This window comes from Schistocerca cancellata, chromosome 9, assembly GCF_023864275.1.
Source record: "Schistocerca cancellata isolate TAMUIC-IGC-003103 chromosome 9, iqSchCanc2.1, whole genome shotgun sequence".
NCBI classification, from domain to species: domain Eukaryota; kingdom Metazoa; phylum Arthropoda; class Insecta; order Orthoptera; family Acrididae; genus Schistocerca; species Schistocerca cancellata.
The window spans coordinates 4,666,364-4,683,046 of NC_064634.1; the positions used below are offsets into that span (position 1 = coordinate 4,666,364).

Sequence of the window (16,683 nt, forward strand, 5' to 3'; positions counted from 1 at the left end):
ATTAAGTGACCAATTACTTGAATATATCCTTTTCCTGTGAAGTGATGTTACATTCTTTTCTAATTATTTCTCATAAGTCTTTCCTCTTTAGATTTTCTCTCTAAAAGTAAAACTATCTTCAACTCTAAATATTTTGGATTGTATTGCCTTCCTCTGACCTTTGACCTGGCTTAACTGTTCTGTTACAGGAGGGCCTAAAGTTTTATATCAGCTCCAAAGCACAGTGCAACTTCACATCAGTGTGACAATTTGATCCAGACTGCTTCATACTCAATGTTGTGCTCACATTTTTGGAAGTCAGTGATGTCGAGCCATTTCTGTACCTACTTAGTAGTCAAATGGCAATGGACATATCATGCAGCAATATCTCTGTTTTCTTAAATAACTTGTAAGAATTCAGAATGCTGATGATGCTAAAATCTCTCAGAAACTTCTTTGCACATTGTACCACAATCTTCTTCAAAAGCATAGATAAGAAGTTTTATTCATCATAAACCTGTTGATATTTTTGCCCTTCCTGGTCTTGGATCACCATTCTCAGTAGACAGAAAGATGATTAACATTAAAGGAGGAGTGGCATCCAAGTCTGCCTGTCCACTCTGACGTAGGCCATATGGATTTCCTAAATCAATCAGAGTTGCTAAGTTGGTTGCTTTGAAATGGAAATGGCCAATAGCCAATTTCCTTCCTCATCCAGACCCTGTCTGAGCTTGTGCTTTATCACACACACACACACACACACACACACACGCTACATTGCAGAATTTAGCCAATGTAAATTATTCAAAAATTAAGTTATCCAATACAGCACACCAAGGAATTTACAGTAGTTACTTTAATATGAGTAAGATATGGAAACTGCAAATATTTGGAATCTCACATAAATAAAAATGTACTCGTCACTTTGCAAACAGTCTGTAAGTTTTCAAAGCAGTATCAAAAGCTGGATTATAATATAAATTTTTGAGGATTCAGCAACACATGCTTCTACATAAATTTATTCTGAAAGCCAATAAGTTTTGGTTGTGAGTTTGGTTCACTACCAAAAGTGAAAGTTCCTTGTGTTCCCTGAAACATGTTTAATTTCTGTTAACCATCTTAGCTTAATTCATGCATGAACATTTGCTTTTGCACATGCAGTTTTTATGTGAGCTTTCTGATGCTAATATCACATCATGTTTCACCCCCTTCCTAGCACTGTTCTTCTTCTTCTTCTTCTTCTTCTTCTTCTTCTTTTCATACTCTCTTTCTCTTTTTCGTCAATAACTTTTCTCAGCATCTTTTTTTTATGTGCAGCACCCTCTTCATTTTCCTTGTAATTAAAACATTCGTAAGAAATGTTTCTTCCTATTGGAAATTCTTTTTCATGTATTTGTTTATGTTTAGGACACTATTTCTGTGCCTTCCATTCTGCCCCTCCAGTTTATATCTCCACAGAGCTATCATATAAGGGTTCTTCCGACATCTCATTTGTTTGGGCCTTACTCTTTTCTGCCTTCCTGTTGGTATCTGCTGGGCCTACTGTTTGAAATTGCTGTTGGCCCTTTTATTACAGATCAAAACTATGCTTAAACATTTCCTCTCTTTTCTCAGAAGGGCACACACAGACGTTTGACTGAAAACGTAAGACAAATATTTAGTTCCAAATATGTCTACTGGCATTCTACAAGTTCTCACCGCAAGACTTTTTGATACATTGTTACTGATGTAGGGTAAGCTTTTCCCATATAAGTGTCAAATAAGTACCAAATTATCTTCACACCACATGCAACTGAGTGATAAAATAAGTAACAACTGATGTGAAATACTTACATAAAACTGCCTAGCTCTTTCGGCTGCCTGTCTATCTTCTTGAGAATTTGTTCGAGGCTCAAGCCATGCTGAATTCAGTGTAATGCTTACACGACCTTAAATTGAAACAAATTTGTGCTGTTACTAACAATGCTAGAAATCTGGTGGATAGTATAAAACAGGGAAATCAGATGCTTAGATAAGACTACTTGGAATCTCGGTTCACTTCTCACAATAGAAATCAAATGTATAATTCTTAGAATAGCACAAAACAGATAAATTTGGTATAATCTTCCTGCAGTTATGTAATTATGATTGCAAATACTTACTTCTTTGATCAGCTTCATCATTATCAGTGTTATTCCAAAATAATGTTTGAATTTCCCTGTTAAATTATTTGCTAACAATTTTATTTTGTTTAACTGTTAAAGAAGCACTAACTTCTAATGGTGTTGCTATATAAACATTACTCTAGCTTAACTGTCCATGAGAGGTACAGAGATAAATTAACATCTTCTTTGCACTTCACAGGAAATCATTATGAAGTTTGTTAACACTGGTTTTTTGTGGAATTTTGTACTGCAGTCTACAAGAACAGTGATGTCGGTCATTGTCAGTGATGGAGCACTGGGGGCTGCCTGTCATGTTGTGCGCAGGAGGCGGTACCCGGACCTACCTGCGATTGGCGTTCGGGAAGTAGCAAGGTGGTCTGCAGTTCCGTGCCGCCTCACCAAACCGTGTAGGGAAGTAACAGTACGGGTAGTGCGGTTGCATTTCCTGCGGAAGTTTCATCGCCAGTGGCGGTGGCTGAGGTTCGGTGGCCGCAGAAAGTTCGGTTGCAGGAGGGAGCGTGACTGTGGGCAGAGCCGGCGACGTCCCAGTTGCTCGTTTACTGCTTCCTGGAGCAAGCGGAATGGTCGGCACAGTACGGCCCCAGCTGCGTCCAGACACAGGGCGATGAGCCTGAACCTGAGACTTGTCAGGCAGGCAGTGGCTGGCGAAATAGAGCAGTGACGCATTGTGTAGCTTGTCAGCAATTGTCATTCTTTGCTCGACAGGTTCAGGAGACCATTGAGCCAGAACAAAGCGGATGTGAGGGGATAGTTTATCTGACCAGATGGTGAGGAGAGCTGTGTCAGAGTGTAGATTGGCGCTGACCAGGGCACATAGCCGTCTCCAGAGCTGGGAAGGTTTATTGTCGCCTAGTTGCTCGACGTGGAGCACTTGCCGTATTGCTGCCTCATTTGAGCGTGCAAGCCGATGTAGAACTGTCTTTTTGAGTAGGTGTACCGGGTAGATAAGTCCGGGGCGTCGACCAGGTCAGCAATCGAGTCCTCCTGGTCGTGCAGGTGGGTGATGAGGCACAGAAACCTGGTTGACTCGTCGAGTTTGTAATGGTTGAACACTTCGTCCACAATTTTGAACCAGGTTGTTGCTCTGTCGGGATTAAACGGCGGCAGCATCGGTAAGCATTGTAGAATGCTTGGAAGAACAGACTGAGTTTGTAATGGTTGAACACTTCGTCCACAATTTTGAACCAGGTTGTTGCTCTGTCGGGATTAAACGGCGGCAGCATCGGTAAGCATTGTAGAATGCTTGGAAGAACAGACTGAGTTGATTTCATTGGGCACTGCCTGAATTGAGCTATTGTTGCTGTAGTATTCCAGGAGAGTGTGCCTATAGGGATGTGGCAATGACAGTTATTCGGATGGCAGCGTGAAGGTGACACATTGTGGTTGAGCGCGATCCGTCACGACGTGGAAGGCCGACGCGGGTGAGACACTGTAATGTGCCGATTGCGGTTGTGGAATTTCAACAGGTTGCGGGTGTGTTCGGATTGACGCATCGCAGAAGACTGACGTGGATGAGGCACTGAGATGTGCCGAGAACGGTAGCGGAAGATCAACTGGAGCCGGCGTTTAGGCGACAGGTGAGAAAAAGTTCAAAGTTTGAGAACGCGTGTTAGTCCACGGAAAGCTTGAGGTATGATCAGAGCCGGGCCACCTGTGTTGCAGGGAGGCTTTGGAGGTGCGGGCTGTCCAGAAGCACAGTGTGGGAAATGATGTCAAACGTGGGACGGAATGTGTGAATATTCACTGTTCATAGTCACTCCACTCAAAATGGTGTGTGGATAAGGTGAATGTCGTGGCACAAAACACTGATGTGTAGCAGTGGGACAGAGGTGGAGCTCAGACACAGTTAACAAGTTATTGTTCCTGTTGCAGGCCGAGGTATCAAAGTAGGAAGGCATGTACTGATGCTGAACCGAGGCAGGTGCGGGCATGGTCGGATGCTGAAGAGGTAGACCTGTGAATGAAGCAGTTCTGGCCACGTGGCAGCTATCCGCGTGGTACTGCATGGATTGCGGCTTGGAAAATCATTGTCCTGGTGGTAGTAGGTTGTCCGACGAAGCATTTGCAGAAATCGGCATTGGTCCCACACTGCACGGAGATCCGTAAGAGGTAACTGCACAGTCGATGAGGGAGGGCACATGTGGCGGGAACAAAGGCGTTTGATAGCAGGAGTCATGTGCACTCCTAACCTCACTTATTGTTGCAGGCTCGAAAACGTCTGGCGAAATCGGCAGAATCATCGAGTGAGAGGCATCATATAGCAGTCCTGGGCAGGTGTACATCGCCCGCAACATGATGCATGTCGATCACAAAAACTGGCGTTAGGCCCTGGGCTGAAGTCATTGTTCGGATGCTGTGTCGATGTAATGCATGTGAAAATAACCGACGCGGAGGTCGCGGAAACAGTAAAACGGCGAAAACGGAAGACGTTACAACTCGGGGTCACCAGTGAGGAGAATTGCCGGGTTGGTTGCACCAATAATCACACCCTTTTAGCAAAAGTTCATTTATTAACCTTAACACATACAAGGATCACAAAGAATTGAACTGAACATGGCGGAACATCCAAAGATAATGCTTAGAGTCCAAAGATGAATGCATATCGATGTTGGTATCGATTTCATCGGCGCCACAGGGGTATTGATTTCTTCCTTTCCCATGTTTATCTCTCACTTCTAATGGTGTTCCAGGCAGCTTTACATTTTTTAAGACTTTAAAGTATACTCTTCATTTGCTTTCACTTTTGCTGCTTTAATTTCAGATTTTTTTATTTTTCTTTATATATCTATTCTTTTTTTTTTTTTTTTTTTTTTTTTTTTTGCTGCCTTCAATTTTGTCCTTCAGCATGAGTAGAAGGATTCTGATTTTATTGAGGTGCAGGGTGTACCACTTTTTTGTGTGTTGTGGTTTATGCATATTGCTACGGTTACATCTCTTAGTAATAAGAGGCCACTTACTGTCTAATGTATTTTTTTATATTGGATATGAATACAGAAAAGCTTTCATTTATATCTTTGTCAATGGTTAGTATTCTAGCCCATTCTATTCTACTCAGTTCATTTCTCATTACTTCAATATTCTCTTCCTTGAGAGCTTTATATGTAGTTAGCATCCTGGTATCATCAAGTGTCAGATTTCCAATTTAAAGCCATATTTCATCGTAGTCAGATAGTCCTAATTTGATAGTATCCCACTCTACTTGATTCCTGCACACATTGCTAATTATATTGCCAAGGCATGCCTCCATTCTGGTCAGTTTTTCATTTAAGTAGTATTAATTTATTGATCTTAAGATATTTAGTATGTGTACCATAGTTTTTCTCTTTACTCTTACATCTATAGTAATGACTCCTGTGATAAATGTTTTATATTGTTTGTATCTGGCAGTCATTAAGATTAATTCAGAGAGTTTTTCTGTGAATATGTCCTCATCAGAAGCTGGTAGTTGGTAAACTGTTGCAATAATGAGTTTCTGAGTGTGTATAACCAAGGCAGATGCTTCAAAAACTCGTTCAACAGACAGGCTTGTGAGGTCTGTTATTGAATATTTTAGATTCAAATTTTTGTTGATATAAATGGACACTCTACCATGGGCATTGTTTCGTGTGTAGTATGCTTGTTGCCAGTGACTTGCAAAACGGTACAAATAAGTTTACTTCTGCACTTTTAATCCAATGTTCATTTACACAGAGAATGCCAAATTTAATTTCCTCCAACCAGTACTGTAGTTCATGGCTTTGTTTCTTAAGGACTGTTCATTTATATGTAACAAAAGTAATTCATTGTTGTTGCAAGGTGGTACATTGCTTACATTGGGCTTAGTTTGATTATTTACTTTAAGTGCGTTTTTTGTACTGTGTTCTGAGGCTCTTTGTTTTGACGAAGTTTGACACATTTCAGGCTTGGTGAGCCTTATATGTTTCCCTGATCTGGTTCTGAGTTTTGAGACATATGTTCTGGATTACTGATACAAGATAATTTGTTATTTAGCATACTAGGTATTTTTTGAGCCAGCAGTGTCTTTCCTAATCCTCTTAGGCCTTGACCATGTCTTGTATGACAAGTTCTTAAGCAGTTACAATTTTCAGAGGGTTGATGGTTACCACTGATACATTTCTTAATGTTAAAAAGCATTAAACTTTTAAACTGTTTGCAGATTGTTTCAAAATACTTGTTAGTTTTGGTTATTTCTCTGTTTACACATGATGATTCAATTAAATCATAATGATGATGTATTTTAAATAATATATTTGCATATGTTAACTTGCCCAGTGTTGTCTTCAGAGCTGTTGTTGCTATAGCTGTTTCATTATGGTACATATCATTGGAACCACCTATAAGAACTGCAAACTCACTTCTTGACAAATTACTGCAATCTTCAGTGTTGGTGAGGATCTGGTTGAATCTTGCTTCAGGATTCACTATGCCTTCAATTTTAATGTTTTTTTGAGTTGTCAGTGTCTTTGTTTTTGTAGCCATCCCTCTTCCAAAACCATCAGAGTATATTCTGATGTGTGTTGTTTTTTCTCTTGGTGTTTCTTAACTCTGTGTTCCATCTTGTTCTTTATCTGTTGCAATTGATACATTGTTTGTTTTACTCAATTTCAAAAAACAAGCACCATCAAATCTGGGTTGCTGCAAATTTTTTTTTTTTTTTTTTTTTTTTTTTTTTTTTTTTTTTTGCTGTGGTTTTTATTAGATGTGTGGTTATCACGTAGGGATCAGTTGGAGATAACACACACCAAGTATCAATCACTGATATATAACAAACATGCCAGTACAAGTAACACACTGAAAGTGCAGACTAGAACAAAGCAGTCCAAAGAATCAAAGTCACAAAGATAGGACACTCTGTGCCACAGAGCCTGCCCGGGTAGTGTGGAGCATGGTAGAGGCAAGCTTCATTACACGAATTCGTAATCTTGGTGCCAGCATGGCAGCTGTAGGTGGTGGCTGGCGCAGGAAGTAGGGGCATCAGTGTCAGCGGTGCAGGAGTCCCAGGGTTCCAATGGCTGCACAGGCGGAGATGCATCAGCCGAAGGCACGTCGGCTGTGTCGGGAGGTAGATCAGTGAGTGACCACACCAGTTTCAGTTGATTAACAGACACTGTCTGTGGCCATCCATGTAAGTGGATGACGAATGTGTTCATACTGTGATATAGCATGCGGTGAGGGCCCGAATAAGGCAGCTGCAGGGCTGCTCGCACAGTGTCGTCCCACAGCATCACAAAGCCGCATGAAGCGAGGTCCTTGTGGACGAGCACAGGCGGGGAGGTATGGGGGCAGGGAAGGGGGTTGCAGAGGTGTGGAATGTGAGTATGAACGTGCTCAAACAGGGTGGGGACATCCTTCATTGTGGCCGATGGTGAGTCCTTGGTGAATTCGGTGGGAAGAAGAAGGTGTTTACTATATAGAATCTCAGCGAGTGAGGCATTCAAATCTCCTTTATGGGCCAAGTGGACACACAGCAGGACCCACAGGAGGTCCTCATACTATTGGCCAGCACGGCACATTAGCCCAGCCTTGAATGCGTGGTGCCACTGCTCAACCAGGCCGTTTGCTTGTGGGTGGTAAGCTGTGGTGTGAAATCTGGCTACGCCGCAGAGTTTACAGAGTTGTGCCAGGAGGGTGGACTCAAACCGGCATCCCTAGTTGGTCGTCACAGACGGGTACTGCTGAAGCGAGCAACCCATGACAAGACAAAAAAATGGGCGATGGTCATGGCCGTGATGTCAATAAGTGGGACTGCCTTGACCCAGAGGGTCACATGTTTGATGATTAACAAGATGTATCTGTAACCCTTGGAAGGGGGTAGGGGACCAACGATGTCTATATGGACATTCTGAAAATGCCCCTTTGGAATGTCAATCTTGCCCAATGGAGAATGAGCGGGCCTGCCAACCTTGCTGCACAGCTCCAAGTGTGGCAGTCTTGCTTCATGCCAGGCCAGACGAAGCGCTCCGTAACCAGCCGCATAGTGGCTGGCGGCCCAGGGTGGGTTAAGCCGTGCAAGTCACTAAAGACCCTATTACAAAGGGCGGTAGGGACCAGGGGGGGGGGGGGGGGTGAGCCTGTAGAGGTGTCACAAATGACATGGATCATCGACCCAGGTAGTATATGGGGCTGGACAGAACGATGATTCATTGTCTGATATTATTCGCTGTATATCATAAACGTCGGCTTGCAGTTGGGCGAGCTGCTCCAGATTCAGCGGTGCGGTTAGGTGAGGAAGGACAACGTTCTCCATGCCGTGGATATAGCACACATTGAAAGAGTGCTGACAGATGTAGTCCATATGGCGGAAATGCCTTGGCAGAAGGTCCTTAGCCAGATTATGAATACCATCCACGAGTGGCTTGTGATCTGTATAGATTGTTAAAGGTCACCCCTCGAGGTCACTACGGAAATATTTAATCGCCTCGTATACAGCGAGGAGTTCACGGTTGAAAGCCGATCACTTGCATTGGCTTTTAGTCAGTTTCTCAGAAAAGAAGCGGAGGGGTTGGATGCAGTCGGAGGTGTGCTGCTGTAAAATGGTGCTCACAGCTGAGTCACCATCATTAGTTGTGATCGAGACACAGGCCTCAGTATCAAGGTGGGCCAGTGTGACAGCTTTGGTGAGGGCAGTTTTAAGGTTACCAAATGTGTCAAGCATGGGTTTGGTCCACTCAAACTTCCATTTCCACATAGTGTTTTTGCTGGGGAGAGCATTGGTGAGGGCCGTTTGGACAGAGGCAGATTGAGGGATATGGCGGTGTTAAAACTTTGCCATACCATGAAATGACGAAGCTGAACCTAATCCTCAGGGATAGGAAGATCAAGTATAGTTTCGACACAAGAACTCGTCGATCGGAGGCTGTTGGCAGAGACAATATGGCCTAGGAAGGTAACTGATGTGGAACACAGTTGAGATTTATCATGGTTGATCACCATGCCATTGGCAGCAAGGGCTGAATGGGCTGCATCGAGGTGAAGTTGATGCTCCTCAGCGGAGGAGGAAAAGATCAGTATATCATGTAAGTAAGCATAATCAAATGGCACAGGCAGCAAAATGGAATCAATGAACCGTTGCCACGTCTGTGTAGCATTTTTCAATCTATAAGGCACGTAACAGTATTCAGATAGCCTGAAGGGTGTGATGATGGCCACCTTTGGAACATCCGATGGATGCATAGGGATCTGATGATACACCTTGGAACAATCTAAAACAGAAAAAAAGTTAGAACCGTGGAGTAATTGTGTGAAATCCTGCATATGTGGGATGGGGTAGATATCGATAATGGTGAGAGCACTGAGGCACCTGTAGTCTTTGCACATGCGTAAGGCGCCATCCTTTTTGGGAACAAGGTGAACAGGCAAAGACTAGTTGTTATTGGAGGGGCAGAGGACGCCTGAAGGCAACAGATCCTGAACAATCTCCTTCGGGCGCAGAAGTTTGGAAGTGTTAAGGCACCTGGCCTTATAACGAATCCTATGACAAGTGCCTTATAACGAATCCTATGACAAGTGCCATTACTGATGGTTGATACTGGCGTAGGAGGGTTGGCTATATGAGTCAAGAGGCTAGCCTCAGGCAACATCGGTTCACTGACCTTTGTGATCCGTGGCGGCATAGGTGGGGCATCGGCTGAAGTCGGTAATGGAAGACACAATGCAGAGCGCAGCATGCAGTTGCATCTTGTAGATTCACAGGATGTCTAACAATTGCAGAAGCCGCCGCGGTCGACACGAACGGCGTTGCAGAGACGGCATGTGGGGAGCGGGGGCTGCTGTGATGCTATGCATATTAGAATGTGCTACCCAATGCAAAGAAATATTCGATTCACAGTTCTGGAACTTCGTCGGCACGTGAAACTATCCCGAAGGTAATGACATACCACAGTGTCTTTAACTGGAAGGTCGTCTGCGTTGTGATTAGGCAGTGTGCACTGTCCATGTTGTGGCTGGTATTGTGCTGCCACGCTAGGCGGCGCTCATGTCGAACTGGGTAAGGTTAGGTGGCCATCCACGTGGCCATGTGTAAATAATTGCTCACTTTTAACCAAATTCAAAGTAGGTACACTTGTCCACTCGTGGTCGCAAGTGGCATAGTTAATGGGGTCCGTTACACTTGCACGAAAAGATACTGGTAGATCCATTGTGGCGAAAACAATGTGAGCTGGCACACGAAGTTCGTAAATGACGAAAACAAGCACAAAATAACTCGCAGTGAGATGTCGACGGTTTTGGGGTCACCATTGTCGTGTAGGGATCAGTTGGAGATAACACACACTAAATATCGAATACGCATTTATTAATCACTGATACATGATAAACATGGCAGTACAAGTTAAACGCCAAAGGTGCAGATTAGAACAAAGCAGTCCAAAGAATCAATGTCACAATGATAGGGCGCTCTGCACCAGAGACACCACAGATGATTTAAATACATCTGCGCTTTTTGTGCCACAATCCATGTTGTTATGTTTCTTGTGTTTGTCTTCAGATGTAATTGTGTTAATTTCATTATCTTCAAGTCCATTTTAATCGGGTATGTTACATATTTTACGCCTAATAGTTTTCAACCTACATTCATTACAATTCCAGTTTTTGATGGTTATCTCCTGCCCCTTTAGTGCGGGATCTACTTTTCCACATCGAAAATGAAATAATATGTTTCCACATTCCGTGCAATCAACACCACTCCTCACAGTTTTCTGGCAATTTCGACAATGTTTATTGGTCCTGTCTGTCACTTGTATTTTTACTAGTCAAAGTTTCTATTACCACATCACTGTACAATGGAGATTCGCACTGTTGTTTTTGTTGTTTAAGTTCATCATTCTTTAGCTTTAACCCACGAATTTCATCTAATAGAAACGCTATAATATCGTCTTTAGTGCCTTTTCTCTTCACATTTTCGTGCGTTTCGTCTTTCAAGCAATTCACACAGTACCAAGTCTTTCGTTTTGAACTTACGGTTGCACACTTACAGTGGTAAACTGTTTCACATTTTAAACACATTATTCCTTTGTCGGCTCGTTTTGCACAATAGCTGTGGGAAAACGTCCCATTTTCTTGCAAATGTTCAGTGTAGGTCGTTGATGCTGCACGCTCAAGCTCATCTTCGTATTTTTCAGTGTTCGCACTTCTTCTTTCATCAACTTTTTTAATAATATAGCGCACCAGACAAGTATTATCACAATCAATACCGATTTTTCGGACATTATGCACTTTCCAACGTAATTTTTAATTTTAATGGAAAAGCTATTGCACATGTCATTTTAGTTTGGCGCCATCGTGAAACCCATAATGAATAGCAGCATCTATTTCAAAATGACAGGTGTATTTTGTGATATAATGTTAGCTTTGACAGTGTAGTTGTTCCACAATAGGTATCTTTTTGAACAAACTGGACAGAATGGTGTTTTTAAAACTGAGTCATATAACATTCTCTTTCCCCTTGATCAGCCTACAATTTGTGGAAAACATAAGAGTGACATACTACTGCACTTACCACCAACAGCAACAATGGTGAACATATGTATGAACAATGTGTAACGCATTTTGACCTCCTTAGTGATTTCGGTGAGAAGCAAATCTAGCCTCATATCAACAAGGTAGTATTTGGTCAACTAATTCACATCTGCATAACAATATTTTGAGTCTTTATTTTCCTTCAATATCCTACACAGTTGTGACAACAGACATTTCTTTGTAATGACTGGTTTCACACATCATGAGCAATTTTAAATCATGGCCTTGGGCGTAAGTGTAATCATATAGTCCCCACTAATGCACATGTGGGTAACTGAACATTCATTATTCCTAACCAATGATCATTATGTAGATATAAAATGATGAATTGCATGTGAGCATACAATGTGAATTCTTTCCAGTCGAATGCAGCAAAGAATTAACATTTTATGCTCATATGCAATTCATCATTTTTATCTATGTAATAATTACTAGTGAGGAATAATTAATATTTGGTTATTCACATGTATGTTGCAGGGAACTGCATGATTACACTTATATCTAACACAGTGGATTGAAAATTTATACGATGGTCTTAAGCTAGTCACCATAAAGAAATAACTATTATTGCAACTGTGATGGATATTATAGGAAAATAAAGATTTAACAGTCTAGTTACTGGTCCTATCCACCATTAGAATGCTGGAACTTCATGAACGTATTGAGTGATTTTATCAGTCCATAAACGCCAGAAATAATCAAGATGACTCCACTCATAATTCAATGCATGGCCCAGCTAGCTGGCCATGTGACAAGATACTCAAATTTCCTCCCACACTGTATATTGTCTACGGGATCTCGTCTGTCATTAGTGTCCGATTGAACGTTTCAGCTCATCCTCAATAGGACTTCTGTGGAGCACATATATGAACAGGTACTCAACTTAAACTACTGACCTTACAGCCAGAACACCTATGATCATCGAATTCACACAGTCGAGACACCTCCATGAATAGATCAGCCTAATGTTATGGTAGACAGCACATTCTGGATATTCTGGTCAGTTAAATTACTGGCTTGTTTACAGTTGCCGATGATTGCATGAGTATGATATGAGGGAAAATAAATTATTTCTGGCTGACAAACTTTTCGCAATCCCAAAGCAATGACAATATTTGTTCCCGGGTTCGATTCCCGGCGGGGTCAGAGATTTCCTCTGCCTCGTGATGACTGGATGTTGTGTGATGTCCTTAGGTTAGTTAGGTTTAAGTAGTTCTAAGTTCTATGGGACTTATGACCTGAGAAGTTAAGTCCCATAGTGCTCAGAGCCATTTGAACCATTTGACAATATTTGAATATTTGCACATTCTGGAATGACATGCCAACTACAGCCACGAGAAAATGTCGAGACTCGAAGAGTTATGTACAGTCATGAGAGAGATGTCACGAGCGACTGCCCTGGGAATTGTGATCTTCCGCCGGCTGTGAGTGCCACACCTGTGGCTGACAATAACATGCATCGAGGCAGCAATGGGGTGTGGCAGGACCTGTGTTGGTTTCACTCGCATTTCAGTGATGAGGCATGAAGCTGCTCCAGACATTGCAACAATCCAAATGCAAGGCACAGCCTACATCACAGCACACAACAAAGCTGCCTATAGCTCAAGCAAGAGGGCAAATTAGTTTTGCCCCATCTACAACTGGTGGTGGTAGACTATATGTGTTAGTGCAAATCCTTTGCATCACCTGCAGCATAAAAATGTTCCTTTTAAAAGCACTGGAAAATGAGAGCAATCTTTTTACAAAATGAAACATGTGTTGCTTGGTTGCCCATGTCTCACGTATTTCGATCTGCAAAACCTGTAGTGAATATATCTTGGTAAGCTGTCCTGCAGCTACAAGTTGTACAAAATTTATTGTAGAGTATTCCAACAGAGCTGTTTTTTATTTATCATTTTTATTTATTGCTATTGGTTTCGAGCATAGCTTGTTGTCAAACCATACCTAAATATAATCAAGTTATTATTGGTACATATATTTACATATGTACATATAAATTGTAATAATTAATTGTGACATAATTTTTTGCGTACACTATACGACGGTATATGCTGTTTTTAAAACTGGATGTACACTTTTGTATTGATACATTACGTATGTAGTGGCGAAGGAAGCTGGAATATTTTTACTTCCTCTCTTGTTTCGCCATCTGCCTCCTTAAAATTCATTTTTTCATGTCTGACTAATTACCATTAACGTACGTGAGTATAATCTGCATTTTCACAAAAGAGAAAGGTTTGTCCGCAGTATTAAAGAATTTAACACGAGATCTAATTTTGTAATTAGTTATGTAATTGATTTTCTAATTTATTTTGACTATTCCTAGTTAATATCTTTTGTTATAGGATTAAATCGTAACTTAAATTCTACTTTTTACTTATAAACAAATATAAATTCTGAACTAATTATAAACATTTGGAAGACGAAATACTAGTAATCTTAAAGTATCCATTTGGCTCTATTCAAAAACATGTTAGCAAAGCCAGCTCTTAACTAATTCCAAAGCAATTTCCAGTTTCGTCAAAAGTATTGTTCGTGTAACTATATTTGTTAATTTCATGATTTAAACAAATAATTCGGCTTAACTCTTGTAGTAGGAGGAACTGTTAAAAAGAAGGAAGTTTCCGATGTATTCAGTTAATTTAATGAGTTAAGTTTTGGTTGTAATTTCTGTACTTTAAACATCGAACAATGTGTAGTTTCAATGCCGATTATTGTGAGGATATATAAGGACCCGATTTTTGTTCCCGAGACAGTCAGTCGTCCATGGCCGAGTTCAGACGCGGAAGCCATATTGGATAGATCAACAACAAGGCATCAACTTAACTGTGAAATAAGTGTTAGACCAATAGGCCGCATGTTCAAGCAGTGACAGTGTCTGTTCAAATTATTTGAAAGACTGTGAAATGTGTGCTTGGGTTTAGATTGCTCACAGATGTTCAACAGTAAACTGTTGTAGTAGTATGTGGATGTTTACCTGCAACCTACTAATGAGGCTTATCGAAAGTTAATCAGTAGTTAAGTGGCCTTATTAAATGTGTTTATTGCGGGGTTGTGAAGGGTGAAAGTAAAGAACTGTGAAAGTAAAGAACTGTGAAACGCAGATGTGCACCTGTCGGCTATATCATTTAAAGTAGCCAGTGTTGAACTTCCACCCCCTCTCTTTAGCCAGTACAGTAACGCAGTACATCGACACCCAGGGCAATCAACGAGGAAATAAAGTAGGCAATCGTCACAATGTGTCATGTATATCACACACAGCGTGATAATAATTAAAGTTAAACTTTCAAAACGCGTTAGAAATAATACCACTGGTCAGAATGATGTCAAACTGCAACGGCATATTATCAGAAAGAGAGAGAGAGAAGGTGAAAATTGATCAATAGGTGGTGCTGTATGTGTCAAAAAGCGTAAATGAAAACACCTGTCAGGCGCTCAACCCTTTGAAGTTGGTATAAACACGCCAGGTACACGGCTTTTCCCGTTTTTGCGTATGCGACGTTCGATATGACTGTCTCAATACAGGATCGCGCTCTACTTGTAAAGCTGTATTACAAGAATGATGACCGTGCACACGTCGCTCTGCAGAAGTTCCGGACACTGAAGGGTTTGGAAAAAAAAATGCGTTGATCCGGTGACTGCCGTGGGTCGAGAAAATGAATCGGAAATTCGAAAAGACGGGTTCTTTTGGTGTGCAACCTGGTAGAGGGAGGAAACGAATTGATTCGACGTCAGTGGAAGCAGTGGCCACAGCAATGCAGGAGGAGACGAGTGGCGGTGGGGTGCGAACGTGGACATTGGACGTACCCATGAGCACGGTGCGTAAAATCCTACGAAACCTCCTTCTTTGCTATCCATTCAAAATTACCCATGTGCACGAGTTGCTTCCTGTTGACCTGCCGGCAAAAGAGACCTTTGCTTTAGAATTTCTTGCTCACATGAAAGTGGACAATGATTGGCCCTAGAAGATTTTGCGCAACACATTCTGAACGTGACCCCGGAAACACTTCGATCAGCTGTGGAACTGCTCTTTCTCGATTTCAACTTGTTGCAGAAAACGGTGGACAGCATATTCATGTTTTGCGCCAGTCACACGGAAATCAATAATCCTGTTTGATTTTGATTGAGGCATTTTATGCGGTTTTTGGCCTCAGGACAATTAATAACCGATGTGGTTGATGCTTTTCATGTGGTGCTTGGCCTCAGGACAATTAAAAATCGATGATTGATGCTTTTTATGCGGTTTTTGGCCCCTAGACAGTTAAAATCCCATGTAAATGATGCTTTTTACGCCGTTTTTGGCTTCAGGACAATCAAAAACCTATTTTTCCGACCGGGTGTGATATGACCTTGCCGTGGTCTTACGTAACTAAAAGTATCACACCTGTTCAACCACGCACACTGAATTGTAGTGTTTGTTTAGCTTCAAACATACATCTGAGGCATTGTTGTATGATTCATTTGTCATTTGTAGTCGACCACTATTAAATTATAATGCTTACAGCGCCATCTATTGCCACATTTTGTAACTATTTATTTTTCTTCTGCCATATGTTTTCCCCCTTCTCCGATAATCTGTTACAATTTGACGTCATTATGAGCAGTGGTGTTATTTCTACAGCGGTCTGTATATATAATTTAAGCGTTCTTTTTTTTATTTAGGAAGTATATATAATGCCCATATTCCACTTTAAACTGTAAACTGATCCTATCGTAACTTGCCGCTTCAGCGTAGGGGGTAAGGCAGAGGTGTACCACTTGCAACAAGACGACACCATAAAATATTGTGGCTTTCAAGTCAACGTGTGGACTGGCAGTTGATTCACTTGACTGAAGTATTTTTAAAGGTATTTTGTGTAAGAAAAGCTAGGAAACTATGTTGACGACCAGCATAAACGGAAGCAATACATAACACCTGAGTCATGCTGCTGCAGGTGAAGACAGGTTCTTCAAAGGAAAACAGATTAATCATGGAAAGTGGGAAAGTTTAATAGAATGTGCAGAATCATAAGGAAATTTAGAT

General features: G+C 41.5%; 1 protein-coding gene across 4 annotated transcripts in view; it reads right to left on the bottom strand.

The window, feature by feature from the left end:
• Positions 1-16,683, bottom strand: part of LOC126101629 (myrosinase 1-like) — a 521,409-nt gene that overhangs the window by 62,308 nt on the left and 442,418 nt on the right. For all 4 annotated transcript variants that reach the window (XM_049912315.1, XM_049912313.1, XM_049912312.1 and 1 more), the window contains exon 7: positions 1,813-1,907. In XM_049912315.1, the coding sequence (XP_049768272.1) occupies positions 1,813-1,907 (95 nt within the window). The remainder of the gene's footprint in view (positions 1-1,812; positions 1,908-16,683) is intronic.